This window comes from Eucalyptus grandis, chromosome 1 (assembly GCF_016545825.1).
Source record: "Eucalyptus grandis isolate ANBG69807.140 chromosome 1, ASM1654582v1, whole genome shotgun sequence".
Classification (NCBI taxonomy): domain Eukaryota; kingdom Viridiplantae; phylum Streptophyta; class Magnoliopsida; order Myrtales; family Myrtaceae; genus Eucalyptus; species Eucalyptus grandis.
In genome coordinates this window covers 50,510,680-50,528,079 of record NC_052612.1, presented here as the reverse complement: position 1 = coordinate 50,528,079, position 17,400 = coordinate 50,510,680, and the positions used below count along the sequence as shown (strand labels likewise).

The 17,400-nt window shown below is 39.7% G+C and overlaps 2 protein-coding genes across 7 annotated transcripts; both read left to right on the top strand.

Annotated features, from left to right (window-relative positions):
• The first annotated feature begins 3,270 nt into the window (after positions 1-3,270).
• On the top strand, positions 3,271-6,153 carry LOC104425392 (G2/mitotic-specific cyclin S13-7). Of its 2 annotated transcripts, none has more exons than XM_010038081.3 (7): positions 3,271-3,451; positions 3,967-4,117; positions 4,206-4,263; positions 4,349-4,756; positions 4,862-5,269; positions 5,383-5,561; positions 5,693-6,153. In XM_010038081.3, exons 1-7 carry the CDS (start codon positions 3,415-3,417, stop codon positions 5,871-5,873), a joined length of 1,422 nt encoding a protein of 473 aa, XP_010036383.2. In that variant the 5' UTR covers positions 3,271-3,414; the 3' UTR covers positions 5,874-6,153. The 2 variants fall into 2 exon arrangements, with proteins under 2 accessions (XP_010036383.2, XP_010036382.2); XM_010038080.3 differs by having other exon boundaries at positions 4,203-4,263.
• A 449-nt stretch (positions 6,154-6,602) lies between these two features.
• Positions 6,603-16,053, top strand: LOC104425393 (calmodulin-interacting protein 111). Of its 5 annotated transcripts, XR_721639.3 has the most exons (12): positions 6,603-7,017; positions 8,039-8,197; positions 9,275-10,146; positions 10,525-10,729; positions 11,154-11,361; positions 12,608-13,098; positions 14,015-14,441; positions 14,682-14,762; positions 14,883-15,073; positions 15,179-15,327; positions 15,495-15,634; positions 15,812-16,053. XR_721639.3 is itself a non-coding variant. In XM_010038083.3 (11 exons), the coding sequence occupies exons 1-10, from the start codon at positions 6,703-6,705 to the stop codon at positions 15,311-15,313; spliced, it is 3,084 nt and encodes a 1,027-aa protein (XP_010036385.2). In that variant the 5' UTR covers positions 6,603-6,702; the 3' UTR covers positions 15,314-15,327; positions 15,495-15,796. The 5 variants fall into 5 exon arrangements, 1 of the variants encoding a protein (XP_010036385.2); XM_010038083.3 differs by lacking the exon at positions 15,812-16,053 and having other exon boundaries at positions 15,495-15,796; XR_005546558.1 differs by lacking the exon at positions 6,603-7,017 and having other exon boundaries at positions 8,066-8,197; positions 9,221-10,146.
• The last annotated feature ends 1,347 nt before the right edge of the window (positions 16,054-17,400 follow it).

Sequence of the window (17,400 nt, the reverse complement as noted above, 5' to 3'; positions counted from 1 at the left end):
AACCTTGTTCCGTTTAAGTTGTGTTATTGCGTAAATGTATTGTACATCCAATTTTATCATAAGTTTATTGAATAATCAGCATAAAGTGCGGGTTAATGTCAAACTATATGATGATCACAGTACAAATATTTACGAAATAGCCCATGAGATTTGACTAAGTGAATTGGAGGGGCTTGTGGGCAGGGATAGAAAAACATATTGGGCGGCTAAAAATGCATTAAGGGAAAGTCATATGAAGAGGATTTCTCTTTTGTCATGTCATGTCAATATTGTTTTATCATAAGTTTATTAAATTAAAAAACAATAACCTTTGACTCTTTGAGAAAAATGAAATTGTCAAAAAATCATAAACTTATTATATTTTTGTCAATTCAATTATAAATCTTTTAATTGTGCCAATTTAATTCTAAACATCTTTTACATTTTACTAATTGAGCTCATCCGACTAATTTTGATTGAATATCACCAGCATAAATGCTAGTGCTGACATAGATAATTTTTAATAATATATATTTTTGTTTTATTTAATTATTTATTTGGATGCCCGGAACTATTGCTTTAGCTCTGTTTTAGGCCATTTTAGAAAGCATTGTCCGAGATAATCTCCGCCGGATACCTTATATATTCCTCTTGCTTGTCTTTGAGAGCTCCTTGTACACGAGTTTCCGCATCTCCGCAACTCGTCAAACTTGGGAGAGATTCGATCAAGCAAAACATGATTTTTCAGTTCATGACCATATTTATCGTATAATCATTATATGTAAGCTCATTCTTCATGAATGGAAGGTGACGAGATTGGATTATGTTCTTCATCCAGTTTAGAACTGAAAATTCGTGTTTGCTTTGTTGAATTTCCAATACTAAGGCGATGGGCTCATGTATGTGGTGCGATGCACTATGGTCCGACTTGCAATACAAGTTTTATTTTCACATCTCGAAGGACCAAAAATTTAATGTTTGGCTTAGTCACTTAGGGGGCACATGACAAAATTTCTGTTCCATAAATTTTTCTCAATTTCTATTCCCTGAATAAGTTTCTGAGCAAAGAAATCCATTTGATAACGACTCAAAATTTTTATTTCTGAAATAAAAATCCGTTTGATAAGAGTGCATATAGTTGAACAATTCTCTTGCAGTTGTTGGCCGTCTCGCTGTACCCCTATAATCATTTAAATGATATCGTTTACCTTTAAAATGAGTTAAAAATCTCGGAGTTACTACATAACCAGAATCCACAACATAGTATTTGCCTACAACAATGTATTCACACATTGGTTATAATTTGTAACTATAAATATGATCATAAAGAAAATTACTCTTTAAAGGACAAGCAAATACCCGGTGGCGGCCTAGGAAATTCAAAGCGAGGAGTCTCCAGTGCTGCTGTAAGCACTCGACAATTGTTGACAGAACCTTCCCAATTAGCATATACAAAAATAAATTTCATATCAAATGAACAAGCGCACATCACATTCTGAATGGTGATTCATTTCCTACCTCTAAATGGGATTTGCTTCGACACAGGTACAGAAGCATGAATATGGGTGGCATCAATGGTACCTATACAGTCTTGTCATTTTATCAAAGACTGTATTATATAAGATTATCAAAAAAATAAAATTGATGGTGTAAAGGAATATATGAGAATTCTATCATGAAATAACGTTTATGGTTAGGAATCAATCGGGGGAAGGTTGGTTTATTTTGATTCTCAAATTGAATCAGTCCAGTTCCTCATCCCTAATTTCTTTATTTTTGCTCAATGAACCTTTAATGGCCCTTGCATAGCAAAGAGGGATATTCTATTGGATCTCTTGCTTTCTAAAAATTCAAGATTGTGTAACAATCTAATTATTTTCATTTTGTAAGAATTTTGAATTCGTAAAGAAACAAGGTTAAATTTCTAGGCACGTTTTTATTCATCTATTGCGTAAGAACTTTTTCTTCAACTGGCCATGCGCGTGCCTTTTCTAGGAGGAAAGAGCCACATTGTTTTTAAGTAAGCATTTAAGAATTTTGGTCGTTTTTAAAATTGGGGACCCATTTGATTGCCTTTCATCCTACAGAGGAAGTTATAAAAAAAAAAAAAAAAAAACACGAGCAAAATAAGAAAAATAAAATTAGCAATAATTTGTGAAGTTGTGGTTATGAGTGAATTAAGTTAGCAAGAAAGCGCAAAGTTCTTTTATATGGTTTAATTTCGGTTTCGATTTCTTCGATTTCTCTATTTCGGAATAGAAATCGTTTCAAAAATAGAGAAATCAAATTGCGTTACCAAATAGATTTCTATTCCAAACTTGTTCTAAATAGAGAAACAGAAAAATCGAGAAATATAAATTTTATCATGTGCGCCCTTAGATTTTAGCCCCTCCATCTTAACTAGTCCATAACATCATAAACAACAACAACAACAACAACAACAATAATAATAATAATAATAATAATAATAATAATAATAATAACTATAAACTACTCATATCAAGTACCATCACGAGTTTTCAAAATCTTGAGGTAATTACTTTGATCTTTACTTCCTTCAATTCCACAGTCTCGAAATTTTAAATATATCAAATATGTGGACAATATTGTAAACATAAAAATCTTCAAATTGAATCAATATACCTATGTGCAGCTACTGATTACTTTCCTATTTCCCACTATCTTTCTGTTGTCCTTTGCTTCTTCATGTCTCTACCCTCGACTTGGATTATACATCTACGCATTAAATTGACAAGTCTTAACATACTTGACATATGAATTATATTGAGAATCGAAATTATGGACAAACAACCTTCAGAAGGAACGATTCATAAACGACTCCATGATTCGACTATAAATTGCCTTAATCTAGTTCAATTTTTTTTTTTTTTAAGTTTATAATAACCACGAACCGAAGAAAGGAAATTTCGATGATCCCATTTTCTTCCAAAATCCTTCAATAGTATCATGGCGATCCTGGAAGGGAACATTCCATCTTCCCTAGTTCCCCTTTTTCTTTCCCAATTCCCCATCGCCACGTGGACAGTTCGGGAAGGGGGTTGCACGGACCCTCCCTGACCCCCCGTCACAGCCAGCGCATTCCCCTTAAATATATTACCCTTTTTTTCATATTCCCATAAGCGAGAACGGTAACTTTCTCCCAACGGCTATATCTCCGCAGGACCCATCCGCGGCCGTCGGATTAAGAAGCAGATCCAGCGGCCAGAAATTGAAGGGGAGAAGACCGTTGTAAGTGAAGCGCCGCTTGGCCAGCTTCATAAAGGGGAGAGATAGAGAAAGAAAGCTCTCATTCTCGTTTCTTCCTGCACAGGATCTCACTGTGAGAGAGACCAGAGGAGAAGGCACAGGTTCTCTCGTGGGTAGGGTTTCGCCTCGCCAATCAGATTCGGAGGAGCTTTTTGTTCTTTGATCGAAATGGCTTCAAGACCCATTGTCCCCGTGCAAGCGAGAGGTAATAAAAATCAGATTTTGGGGGGGCTTTCGTTTGCCGAATAGTATATTCAATCTCTTTCAGTGACTATTTCTGGGATGATTTCTTTGAACCCCCCCGGCCCTGTGCGATAATTCGTGGGACTCCCTTGGCTGTCTTGATGTTCTGTTCTTGATGGGTTCTGTTCTGTAGTCTTGGAAATTAGCAGACCCGTGCGTGCATCTTCTTAGGAATGTTCTTGTATTACGTTGAAGATCTCGTGCTTCTGTCGACGACGATTTCTTATGTGGACAAGTGTTTGTGTGAAACCCAGACCTTGATGAGCGAATAATCCCTCTGAAAATCGGGGCTTTTTCCCCTTCAATTCGTGTTTTTTTCAGAAAATTCTGAGAAGCAATCAAATGGCAAATGCCAAAGGATTTTCTGGGCAACCAAATTGACCGCAGCTTGTTTATGTTTTTTCTATCGTATATGTAATTTATCCAATTAATCGTTAATATCCATGCTGATTGTATTCTTATGCGACCATGATATAGGCGAGGCAGCGATAGGAGGAGGAGCGGGTAAGCAGCAGAAGAAGAACGGCGCAGCAGAAGGAAGAAACCGCAAAGCCCTCGGCGACATTGGCAATCTCGTCACTGTTCGAGGCATCGAAGGCAAGGTTCAGCCTCATCGCCCCATCACAAGGTTTCTCTCTCTCTCTCTCTCTCAAATTGTTAGATCCAGTGTGTGCTCATGTTCCTTACTGACAATATTGTGGCCTTAACCTCAGAAGCTTCTGCGCACAACTACTGGCAAATGCACAAGCTGCCGCGGCTGCCGAAAACAACAAGGTTACCTCTTGAAGCCTGGATCTTCTTCTTGTTCTTCGCAGTTCACATTATGGCTGGACTAAGTTTTTCTAAAACAATTCTGCAGAAACAAGCTGTAGTTAACGTGAATGGAGCGCCGTCCATTCTTGATGTACCTGGAGCAGGCAAAAGAGCCGAGCCTGCGGCGGCGGCGGCGGCAAAAGCTGCTCAAAAGAAAGTCGTTAAACCGAAACAAAAGGCTGAAGTTATCGATTTAACGTCGGATTCGGAAGGAGCGATCGAGGCCAAGAAGAAGCAACAACATCATGAGCCTACGAAGAAGGAAGGAGAGAAATCATCGAGAAGGAATAAGCCCACTCTCACTTCGGTCCTCACTGCTCGAAGCAAGGCAGCTTGTGGGATGACTAAAAAACCCAAAGAGAAGGTCGTCGACATCGACGCGGGTGACGCCCACAACGAGTTGGCTGCATTCGAATATATCGAAGACATCTACACTTACTACAAGGAGGCTGAGGTACACTCAATATATTCACGTTAAAGAACTTAAAAGATGCCTGAAAGACACCAATGGTTTCCTTTGGCTAATGATGTTTGTCCAAACACCTTTTTGGAATGCCAGAATGAGAGCCTGCCCCGTAACTACATGTCGTCCCAGCCGGAGATAAACGAGAAGATGAGGGCGATCCTGGTGGACTGGCTGATCGAGATCCACAACAAGTTCGACCTCATGCCCGAGACCCTCTACCTCACCATCAACATCATCGACCGGTTCCTCTCGGTGAAGGCAGTCCCGAGGCGGGAGCTCCAGCTGCTGGGCATGGGCGCTCTCTTCACCGCCTCCAAGTACGAAGAGATCTGGGCTCCCGAGGTGAACGATCTGGTGTGCATCGCGGACAGAGCCTACAGCCATGAGCAAGTGCTGGCGATGGAGAAGACGATCCTGGGGAAGCTGGAGTGGACGCTCACCGTGCCCACCCACTACGTCTTCCTCGTTCGATTCATCAAGGCGTCGCTCGGCGATCGCAAAGTCCGTTCCTTTATTACTTTCTTTTCATATACACTCCTGTTTCATCTCTTCCAGTGCGAATACATTAGCCCTCGCATGTCGCTAAAAAAAATCTCAACAATTTGGTGGAGCAGTTGGAGAACATGGTGTACTTCCTGGCCGAGCTCGGGGTGATGAACTACGCGACGCTCACGTACTGCCCCTCCATGGTGGCGGCCTCGGCGGTGTACGCGGCGCGGTGCACTCTCGGCCTAACCCCGCTATGGAACGACACCCTCAAGCTTCACACCGGCTTCTCCGAATCCCAGCTCATGTAAGTGTTTGCATCAAAGAGGGGTAGTAGCCCTTAATATATGAACATGAGGGAGGCCTCTCTCGATAGTAAAAATTTTAACTTGGGGGTGCGTTCGTTTCTTTTTTTCTGTGTGGCTTTTCGTCGAACAGGGACTGCGCGAGGCTGCTGGTGGGATACCACGCGAAGGCGAAAGAGAACAAGCTGCAGGTGGTGTACAAGAAGTACTCGAGTTCTCAGAGAGAAGGCGTGGCCCTGATCCCGCCGGCCAAGGCTCTGCTTTGCGAAGGCGGTGGTCTGTCGTCTTCTTCGTCGTTGGCGTCCTCTTCTTGACGAAAGGCTCTGCTATAACTACAAGAGAGAGAGGAGAGACGAGTGCACACAGCTTTTGAGTTTGTTCTCGGCCAGAGAAAAATGACAGATTGATATCGATGATGATGACTGTCGTGTCATCAGTAGTGTGCTTTTTTTTTACAGTCACGGATTGGTGACTTTTGTTGTTGACTGGAATTCTTCTCCTTTCACTTGTTTGAAGATTCGTTTAATTCGTTGAAGGAAACATTGGCTGCTGTATAATTGGGAACCAAGAATATATGGAGTTTTCAATTCAATATTGGTTTAGCAAAATGAAAATGTATGGAGTTTTCAATTCAACATTCTTTGAGCAAAAAAAGAATGTATTTGGGCAAAAATTAGGCATCATTGGGTATCTTAAATATTGTGATCGGTTTTAATTTCGAAAAATGCTCAAATAAAAACGCTTCGAATGTATAAAAAAAAAAAGTCCCTTTCTAGAGAAAAAAAGTAAAAACCATTCTTTTTTTTTTTGGGGCATCAATTCTTTCTCTCCCTTGTCTTTCGACAATATGTGTAATCGAGAACATTCATGTGGACGACCCAAAACCCATTCTTTTAATTCGGATTCTCCTGCCCCGACGATCCTCTTCCTTACCGGTCCAGCCATCCCGCCGGTCGGACCCGGTCCGGTTTGTTTCGTCTTCGCGCCACTGTCCAAAACCCTTCCCCTGCCCAAGGGTTTAGCCCCTCTCTCTCTCTCTCTCTCTCTCTAGAAATTCTGCAATTCCTTTCCGCCATTTTCAAGCCAGTCGAAGAAAAAGGTCTCGCCTTTGGATTCGGCCCCCCACCACCACCACCACCACCGATGCCTTCGAGCAAGAAGAAGCACTCCCGGTCTCAGCTGAGGTCGCCGCCGCGGCCGCGGCGAAGCTCGGACCCTTGCGCGTCCCCTCGGACGCCGTCTCCGGCCTCCTCCTCTTTGGCGGACTCGGAAGTCGCCGAGGACGATATCCCCGTCGCCCTCCGGGCGGCTTCCGCCAGATTCCCGCGCCTGATCCGCGAATCCGCTTTCGTCGGCCGGGTCTCCGACGCGGCGGACGCGGAGGCCAAGGGCTGCAAGATTTGGCTCTCGGAGCCTGCCATGGTGGCTTCATCCATCGCGCCCGGTTCAATCGTGTCGGTAAATGGCCGCCCATTGAGTTATTTAGCGTCGATTTGTGTTGGTAGATTTCGATTATTGCCGTGTACCTGAATTTGTCCGAGGATGATTAATCAGATATGAGTTTTTGTTCCCATGCTTGGCAATTGTAGAATTTTGGTGGAATCGTATTCTGCTGAAGTGGACTATCGGGAACATTGTTCTTGGTCTTGAAGCCTGCCGACCCAAAACGTCCAATAGCAGATAATTTGCGTATGAGTAGTCAGAAGTGAACATTTTTATCCCCATAATTGGCTATTTTGGGGTTTATGTGCAATCCTTTTCTGTTGAACATAGTGTTAGCTCGAATCTTGCCCTTGGTCTTGAACTCAACCCACCCCAAAACATTTAACAGAGAATAAGATGACTGCAAAGACTACAGTAGTGGGCTTGCTGACTGCTAATGATGTATGTCGTAGTTGTTGGAATTCAGAAGTGAAATCTGTCCTCCTGTACATGGAGAACAGCCTTATTTACTTTCATGCCAAGTACATGCTGCCCTGTTTTTTTCATAGTTTGGATAAGAATTTAGGCAACCAAATTCTTTTCACTGCCGTAAATTGATAAGAGCGTGATTTTAAGGCTAGCACATGTTAATGACGTTGGAGGTCAGTGGAAGCACGGAAAGTAATGAGATTTGCTATATATGTGGGTATAGTCTCAACGCCAGGAGAGCCAGTTTGTGTTTTCCCACCTTTTCTTCAGTTAGCTTATCTTATGACCCCTCTGGCCTTGTTTTGGAGAGAGAGACAGGGGAAGGAATATAGGACGGTTGAATTTTTTTTTAAATTCCCTCCAAATTTAGGATGGTTAGCTTATCCACTCTCGCTTCTCGTTTTCTCCCCTTTGCATCTCTCCCAAACAAAGCCTTTATGCGATTTCCTTCCTTGATTGCTCTGCTCTAGTTTATAGCATCATATATGTTTTCTTTTTTTGTTCTTTATCAGAGTTTTAGTGCCCCAAAATCTTTTGTTGCTGATGTTTCCATATCTTTGCATAACAGGTGTGCCTTGCTTCTTCAAGAAGTCAAATTTCACTTGGTATCCCTTTATGCTCATTTGCTGATGAATGTGCTAGACATACTGGGATTAATCCCGGGAACAAAATGACAAATGAAGCTGGGGATTTCTTTGCTCTTGCCACTGTGTTTCCTTCTTCTAAGGTTTGAGTGCAACTTATGTTACAATATCATCTATTCTCCTAGAAAAACTGATTTAAGGATTGAAATACTTCTTGATATATATGGGGAAGGCAGAGGAAAAGCACAAGGGGTGATGCGTTTATGGTGAAACACTACAAATCATGTCTAAGCTAAGCCCCTTCATAATGTGTGATTTTGGGTCGTCGTAAAAGGGTATGGAAACATTTTTATCAGGCTGAGGATAGGATTTTCTTCATTGATGGTTTTTCAATAGCTCATAAGCATAAATAACTTTGGCATGAGAAGTATAGGCTTAATTTTCTTTTTTAATTATGAGACTACATTTTCTCTCATCTCTGTATTTTTTATTTTTTTTATTTTTCTGGTGTTTTATTTCGATGACTTTTACCTTGATCCAAGAAATCTAGGAACATTATCTTTATGGATTTGAACTTGATGTGAAATCCATGCCCCGTGTAAAAGTCAGGAAGAATAGAAACTGGCAAGCATCTACTGAATGTGAAAGATGTTACCCTTGATGGTAAAACACTTTTGAATGTGTCAGCAATGCCATTCCAAGGCCTTTTGTTACTTAGGGCATGTCCTCTCCCATGTCATTTGGAGTCTTCCTTCAAGAACTACAGAGTTCAGCTTGAATCAAGTCAGTCCTCATTCCACTCACGTTATCACAATCATCTAATAACAGTGAAAAAGACTTTGTAGAGTCATGAGGAGCATGCCATATTGACATCTGGAATGGAATTGCTATCAATTAAGCTTGATAAGGCTCCTTGTCTCTTTAAATTATTCAGTATTCTGGTGAATATGGAGAAAAATCCTGAAATATTGAGCTTTTGAATCAAACTTTTTGGATTTTAAGATCATAGCTTTTTTCCACAAAAAATTAGCATTTTCACTTATGGAATATGAAATCTGTCTTTCAGCCATTTAGTAGTAGGTCCAGTTATTTGCTTTTATTTATTTATTTATTTTTGGTGGCGTAGGAAGATTCCATTCTCAATAGCTGCCTTGTTGTCCATACAGAGGTCGGATATCAGTCAACTACATATTGTTTGACTCCTCCATTATTCCCGTCAGGTTCTTAGGAATGGAGTGCGATTATCATTAAATCTTTCATATACGATGGGGTGTCCCACTTCAGGTAGAGTTCTGTTTGTCTTTCCAGTACAGAGTTGGATCTCTGGTGGTCTGGTCAATGGGATTGACAAATTGCAGCACCACAGTCTTGGCTTATTCGCAATACAGAATTGTGAGGAATTGTGCTTGGAGCTGGCTTCTAGAAAGGAGTTCACAACAAATAAAAGGGCACTGTCTCTAGTGAAACCTGCTGGTGAGATACCTCTCGATGAAAATGTAACTTTTGGATCTCCTAGGACGCCGGTCTATCAGTCAAAGATGAGCTCTCCTGCACATGATCAATTTCGTTCACCATTATCACTATCAAGTTCAACCAGTCAGATGTGTCCAGTGGTTAATTCATATGATATTGTCCAGCTGTTGGAAGATGAAAGCACCAAGAACCTTTTGCAGGCATGCACCAAATCATGGCTGTGTTCTCGTTTTCTGCTTCAAGGGAACCTGGTGGTCATCCCAATACTTTCCAAGCTTTGGCTTTTCCACGTGATTGGTGCTCGACAACCATCTGATCGTAAGCATCAATCCATTATAGACCAAAGTACTGAAGGTTCATCCCCCAACATTTCCCAATCGCCAGACTATGTTATTCATGCTTTCAGTGTGACGAGCAGAACAAACATACATCTGTCTTCTCCTATGAACATGACACTAGTAACTCCATCTGTGACGGGATCACTTGTTGGGAAGCTTGAGCATACATATTGTAAAGCTAACACCAAAGGTGATGACATTAAATTGGGTGGATTGTGTAAAGAGTATACTGATTTGAAGGATATAATTACTTCCTCTATTTCGAAGGACCCTATATCAAGGTATTGTACTTTTTAACTCTGACAATTGGTGGAGCTGCAGCTGTATATCTTTGCCCCAGCCTTTTACCTCTGCAGCTATGTTTTGGGTCAAACATTTAGAGAATGCCACTTCTCTTATTTTTTTTTTAAAACTTAAGCAATAGAATGAGCAGTATTTTTTTGTAGTTTTAGCTTGTGTAGAATTTGAGTATTTTATTAGTCAGTTAATGCTTGTGTGGAAGAATCCACCAATTGGTAACATGTATTAGAAAGACCTGAATTATCTTGGATGAAACATATTGTTATACCTTTTCTCGCTTTTCTCCAGAATACTTGTATTTCAGCTTCATCTAGAGAAGAAATTCTATCTGACACACCATGATGTTGTTATCTTATAAGGTTTGGTCTGCGGCCTACGAAAGGAGTGCTTCTTCACGGTCCACCAGGTACAGGAAAGACATCTTTGGCTCAACTATGTGCCCACGATGCTGGTGTTAATTTATTCTTGGTGAATGGACCTGAAATTGTGAGACAGTATTATGGTGAAAGTGAGCAAGCCTTGCGAGAAGTTTTTGATTCTGCTAGCCATGCTACCCCTGCTGTGGTGAGGCTTCTTCAAACTTCCAGTTTCTTTTCCCTCGTCTATTCTTTTTAATGTTTTGCCTTGCAAACCTGCATAATACTTACTGTTGTAGTTTGTATTTTAATTAATTATTGAACTTAATTGAGCATTCCTACTGCAGCAATGATGTTAGCAATCAATATTTATTGCATGAACATGCGCTTTTAAATATTCCCGATCTTGGTGTAAATATCCTGTTGATTTTCATGTAACTTTAAGGAAGCTTAAGGACAAAGGGAATAATTGCCTTTTTGGGAAACAGTGAGGCATTATGATAGCTCTGTTAACTTCTCAACCAAAACTGATCTTTGAAAACTAGATTTTCTAATTTAATTACATTAGTTATATTTTTTTATTTTTGTTTCGATTGAGTTATGCCTTTCTTTGCAAATGTCATCTTATGCAGGTTTTCATAGATGAGTTGGATGCTATTGCACCTGCTCGAAAAGATGGAGGGGAAGAACTTTCTCATAGAATGGTTGGTACATTATTGAGTTTAATGGACGGGATTAATAAAACTGATAAACTCCTTGTCATTGCTGCAACAAATAGACCAGAAAGTATTGAGCCTGCCTTAAGGCGTCCTGGTCGGTTTGACAGGGAAATTGAAATAGGTACGACATTCCCGTAACTTAAATATTCCAGTGATTTTTGTTCACGCAAGTACTCATTTTTATGCATGCAATGCCAACCTATCTATTTGGAACAACTGGAGTGGAATCAACAGGTCTTATCCTTTTCTCTTTGGCTACTTGGGGTTGGGGACTGGGGTATTTGGAGGCACATAGCATATGATATGTTGGATAAATCTTAGCCGAAGAAGCCTTAAGTCAGTGAAGTGGGACTGGAAGAGCCACCTAAGCTGTTCTGTGTGTTCATTTTCTCCACTATTCCTCAGGTTGAGCAATGTGGAATTGGAAAGTGAACACGTTTCTGAGACCTTTATTTGTTGTGTTGGGGCCATATGACCTTTGTTTCTTTATTTTCTATTTTCTGGCACTGGTTGTAAAGAAGGGGGATGGGAAGTTGTCATTTGGGCTTCAGCACCAAGCAATTTTAAGCTGGTTTAAGAAATCAGCTTAGCTCCGTTGACCTATTTGTGGGATTAATTAACACTTGACCAGATTGCAATCTTGATCAGTCATACATTACTACTGATAATAAATAACATAGACCCTTTTTTAATTGGTCAAAAAGGTTTCGTCAATACAGCATGAGGGCACTAATCTATACAAACAATTATCTACAAGAAAAGGGATACTGATGGCTCTAAAATTTGTAGAAGGGTTGTCACGCATAAACCCCAAGTGCAAGGTAAAAAACAGAAAGTCCTTGCTTTAACAAAAAATCTTTGCTTTTTATTAAAATCCTCTTATTCGTTCCCTCCAAGTTTTCAGCAACAATTATTTTAGGGATGGCTAAAATAAGTTTTCTCCTTCTTTACAAGATTTCATTTATTATTCATGTACCATACTATGTCTTAACTGTGCTATGATGTGCTGTTAGTGGCATAATTAGTGCTTTTGGTAACACAATAGATGAAGCTCCAGCATCTTGAAGTATAGCAGCAAGTGGAGCAATTTCGTTAAAAATATTCATTAGACACTACAGCTCTAACATATTGATCAAACACCCTTTTGAGGTTAAAGCAAACTTTTTGAAAGATGTAGCTGCAGTCCCACTGCTATTCCAAGCACCATAGAGAAAGTCTGAGTTCACTATATTCCCAATTTCCCAATGAGCAGGTTCATCAATAACCTCAAGAGAGTCGTACATGAACAATGCAAGAATAGATTATTCACTTAATTGAAAGGTAAATAGGTTCCTCTAAAACTCTTTTTCTGTAATTTCTGCGTGCAGGTGTCCCATCTTCCAAGCAAAGATTTGAAATACTATTTACACTTCTCGGTCTAATGGAACATTCACTCTTGGAATCACAAATTCAACAACTGGCAATGTCTACACATGGTTTTGTGGGTGGTGATCTGGCAGCCCTTTGCAATGAAGCAGCATTGGTATGCCTCAGGCGCTATAATTGTTTTAAGAAGTCACAGGGAGAGTCTTATTCTAAATCACAGATGGATTTTGAGTTTAGTGCTAATGTTGCAACAGAAGAATCTAGTTCTTTGGGGGATATAAGAGATGCGAGGCAGGATTATTTACGTTCTTTGTCCACATTACTTGTTTCCTCGGATATATCACCATCTTCCGTGCCCAAGCAAACTGTCACAGAAAAGGAAGATGGGATGCAGTGCCCTAGAGGTTTAGTGGACAGAAATTGTACGCTGACCGTAGCTTTTGAGGACTTTGAGAAGGCCAGAATGAAAGTGAGGCCTAGTGCTATGAGAGAGGTATGATTGTTGTATCTTTGGTATTGAGTCTTGTTTTGATTGAGAAGCATTTTGTTATGACTGCAGTGTTTAATATGAATAAGTCAGCTTGTTGAATGTTATGGTTTGATGTTGTTTATTCGGCTGTGCCCAGATGGTACATAGACTGCCTGGACTATTTGGATTTTGTTGACTACATAATGAATAAGCTTGATCCTTTCTTAATTAAGTTGAACTTGTGATATGCCAAGCAAAAAAGAAAAGAAAAGCTATATTTGACAGTGATTTATTTCCTCTAGTTCCAATGTTGATATGGGAAATCCTATCGGGGAATCATCATATTTGCTGTTGATGAATTGATCGGACAAAAAATGTTAAGGAGATCTAGGCACTATATGTAGGATTGCTATCAGTAGACACTCCGCTGAAGAGTACTTGCCTCTTCTCTTGCTGTTTAGCTTCCTTTTCAGCTATTAAGGACTGGAATCCTCACCAGATATGAAAGTAGATCGTCTTTGATATGTGAATGTTAGTGCAGGAGCTATTTGAAAATAATGGAGCAAATTGAATGGGAGTGTCCTTTCAAGTTTGCATTTGAAATTGCTTCTATTTTTTAACCGATTGGTTTTGTCTGTAAAATCATTTCAAATAGATGATTAACCTCCTGCATAAGGTGATTTTTAATTTCCATCCTGTGCGGATTGGTACAGACTAGGAACTGATCAGGCTAGATTGTTTGTGAGTGATGTGAAGTATTCCATATGAAGACTGCTGGTCTACTAGAATAAGATAGTTTCCTTGTATCATGTTTATCGTTGATTAGACTATATGACTTGATTTTGAGAAGTCTGTTGTAAGGCCTTCTTGTTGGTGGATGAGTATTGATAGACAGGACAACCCACTTATCTGTGTTCTCCATCTCTGCTTTAACCTTTAGGTGATACTCGAGGTACCAAAGGTCAAATGGGAAGATGTTGGTGGGCAAAGAGAAGTTAAAACTCAACTAAAGGAAGCAGTGGAGTGGTCTCAAAAACATCATGATGCCTTAAGTCGCATAGGGACCCGCCCTCCCAGAGGTGTATTATTGTTTGGTCCTCCTGGTTGTAGCAAAACCCTCATGGCTCGTGCAGTTGCCTCTGAAGCTGGGCTGAATTTCATTGCAGTAAAGGGCCCAGAACTCTTCAATAAATGGGTTGGGGAATCTGAGAAGGCCGTAAGATCTGTCTTTGCAAAAGCAAGGGCTAATGCTCCATCAATCATATTTTTTGACGAAATTGATGGACTTGCAAATATTCGTGGAAACGAAAGTGATGGTGTTTCAGTTTCGGATAGAGTTATAAGTCAGCTTCTTATTGAACTAGATGGTAAGGAGTTTACTCCCTTGTGGTGACAGAAAAAACTGTTTTTTATTTTGGCCTTTCTTATGACAAGATAGAATTGGAGAGAGAAATCTTCAAATGTTCGTCAATGAGCATATTCTTACTGCTGTGGCCCTAATTGCTTCAAATTGGTCTACGATAATCACTTTTTGAAAGGCCTTTTATTTAGTATTTACTTTGTTTTAGTTGTTCTCGTAATGACGTAACGTCTTTTTTGGAGCATAGGACTGCAGCAGAGAGTTGATGTCACCGTTATTGGTGCGACCAATAGGCCCGATAATATTGATCCAGCCCTGTTAAGACCAGGTCTCTCCCTCTCTCTCTCTCTCTATGTAAAACTCTCTTTCTTGTGTTCAAGTTCCGGGGGTTTATGAACTCATTTGTCACCATCCAAGTTGGATATTAACATGTTATGTAATTCAACAGGACGCTTTGATAGGCTGCTATACGTCGGACCTCCAAATGAGGCAGATAGGCAAGAAATATTCTGCATCCATCTACGTAAAGTCCCTTGCAGTTTGGATGTGGACATAAAGGAGTTGGCTCATCTCACCGAAGGCTGTACAGGGGCTGACATAGCACTCATCTGCCGGGAGGCTGCAGTTGCAGCTATGGAGGTCTCTATAGTCTATTTGCTTTTTTTTTTTTTTTTTCTTTTTCTATCTTCCAGCTGCGATGTCGTATTGAACAATTTGGTTTCCCATGAATTTTAATGCTATTAGGAGGATCTTGACGCTTTGGAAGTGGCAATGAAGCATTTCAGAAACGCAATAAATCAAGTGCGTCCATCGGCAGTCGAGTCTTACGAAGAGCTTTCGACTCAATTTCAGAGGCTCGTTTTATCCAGACATAAATGAGATCCAAAATCAAGGTAATTAGTGGATCAAACCGGTCTCATGTCTGGCTAACGCATCTTATTCTGTGTGTTGGTATTCTCATTTTCGAGTCTTCAGCTGAAAATCAAATATTTATATGCACCGAACCGCCGACAGCTTGTGAGAAGCCTTCTGCCTGAAGTTACTCTTTGTTTTGCTGCAGGTCTTTGGTCGATTCCACGTCCATCATGTCCTGAGTTCCTGCTCTAGAATAGACCTCCGTTCACTGTCTGGAAAATGGGAATCTTGGTTGATCGATGGCAACGCTTTCGGATGCTTGTTTCCCACTCTACCGAATGCAAGGTTGGGTTTGGTTTTGATTTTCCATCTGCAAACTGACAAGTAGTTGCGAGCAATAGTTCAGCCGTCGCATCGTTTTGAATTAGTTGTAACCCTGTCCTTTTCATATTAATCGAGATGAACTGCTAATTCATAAATTATATGGGAATGCTAAAGCTGATTTTACTTTCTTGTATGCAGCATCTTCGTCCTCGACATCGATAAACTGCAATCATATGAAAAATAATTTCTTTTTAGAAATTAATTAGACAGCACATGACGGACAGTAACGTAGTATATGCAAACAGCTTGATGTTTATAGTATTCATTGTGATCTGCTGCCCATTATTTAAGTGAAATGATTGTAAAGGGGTCAACTTTTAGTATACATGCAACGATGTACCTCTTAATTCAGCCAATATAAAAAGAAATTTTGGGATGAACTTTGTTTAAGCTTTTTACTTCAATTCTTATCCTTGACAAATTGATATTTAACATTTAACTGAATATTTAGAATAATCGTGACATTCTTTTAGTTGTAAAAGCTAAAATCAAGACATGTTTAGGGAACACGGTCTTCTAGTTAATTAGATACATGAGTTATTGAAGCTGGATATTTTCAAGTTGATGCCCGGGTTGGCTCGATTTGATTCTCTCAAGTTATTGAGTGAAGGCATTCTAGTAATATCCGAGTAGGCACAACACGTTTATACCCTTTAACGATCATCAGCATTATGATATTATTGTGCCTGAAATTTAGTAATTTTGTAATATATCTCTCCAAAATAAATCAATATTTATTTTTCATAATCCGTGGATTATCTATCTCCTTCCCTAATTTGAAAAAAGGAAAAATATCGGTTGGGAAGCTTTGAAGTTCCGGCATTTTGTCTAGAAGTTCTAGAATTAGGTTGTCAGAGAAGACGAGGCAGGAGGAAGGCGGGGCCCCACGTGTTCGGGGCTGAATCTGTGGGTCCCCACAGAATTGTGGACGGGACGGTCGGGTCGGATTTTGATGGGCCGGGTTTTCTTTGTTTTTTCTAGAATACAATTGTTGTTTTTTTGGTTTCAGATATGTATTAATCATAATTCCTAAAGTCGATTTTACTCATTTTATTTTTTAGCGGATTGCTTTTCGTACTTATGTTCTTAGAAAAGAAAAGAAAAGAAAAAAAGATCATTGTCCTGTAACTTGGAAAATGTTTTCCGAACATCGTTTAAATAAGTTTTTATATTGTGGCATGGAGATTACTTTATTTGTTCTTCTGAATGATTCTCTACTCAAATCATAGATAGATATATGCGGATAGTACTTGAAAAATAATTGTACTAATTTGTTCCCGTCAACTAACGCAATAAACCCGGGGAAGGGGGGGTGGTGGGGGACAAATGTAGGTTTTATAAACATTAACTTACAAGAGAGAATTATAAATGCAACCATAAAATTTACTAATGACTTTTAGGCATTGAGTCTACGTAGGTTTTCCTCCACTTGGAATTTACTTTTGAAATTTGTTTTCTCCATACTTAAGCTGATAATAATAAATAAAAGGCAATTATCGAGTAGTTGTACATTTTTTTTTTTTTTTTTTTGCTGAGATTGTTTAAATAATTCTACATTTTATTTACCCTGAGCCGTTTTATTTGTTTACGAAATGATTTTTTTCAAGTTATAAATACATTAAGGGACTTAGAAAATGATTCTACTGATTTGACAATTTTAACTGACGCAATATCATGAAGGGGACATATGGAGGTTTTGCAAGCATTTAATTACAAAAGAACATTAT

Excerpts from the sequence above, each read along its gene's own strand:
- LOC104425392 (XM_010038080.3), top strand. The coding sequence starts at position 3,415 with ATGGCTTCAAGACCCATTGTCCCCGTGCAAGCGAGAG. Across the intron at positions 5,270-5,382 it reads CGTCGCTCGGCGATCGCAAA|TTGGAGAACATGGTGTACTT; the intron begins GTCCGTTCCTTT and ends TTGGTGGAGCAG. Across the intron at positions 5,562-5,692 it reads TTCTCCGAATCCCAGCTCAT|GGACTGCGCGAGGCTGCTGG; the intron begins GTAAGTGTTTGC and ends TTCGTCGAACAG.
- LOC104425393 (XM_010038083.3), top strand. The coding sequence starts at position 6,703 with ATGCCTTCGAGCAAGAAGAAGCACTCCCGGTCTCAGCTGAGGTCGCCG. Across the intron at positions 11,362-12,607 it reads TGACAGGGAAATTGAAATAG|GTGTCCCATCTTCCAAGCAA; the intron begins GTACGACATTCC and ends TTCTGCGTGCAG. Across the intron at positions 14,763-14,882 it reads TCCAGCCCTGTTAAGACCAG|GACGCTTTGATAGGCTGCTA; the intron begins GTCTCTCCCTCT and ends GTAATTCAACAG.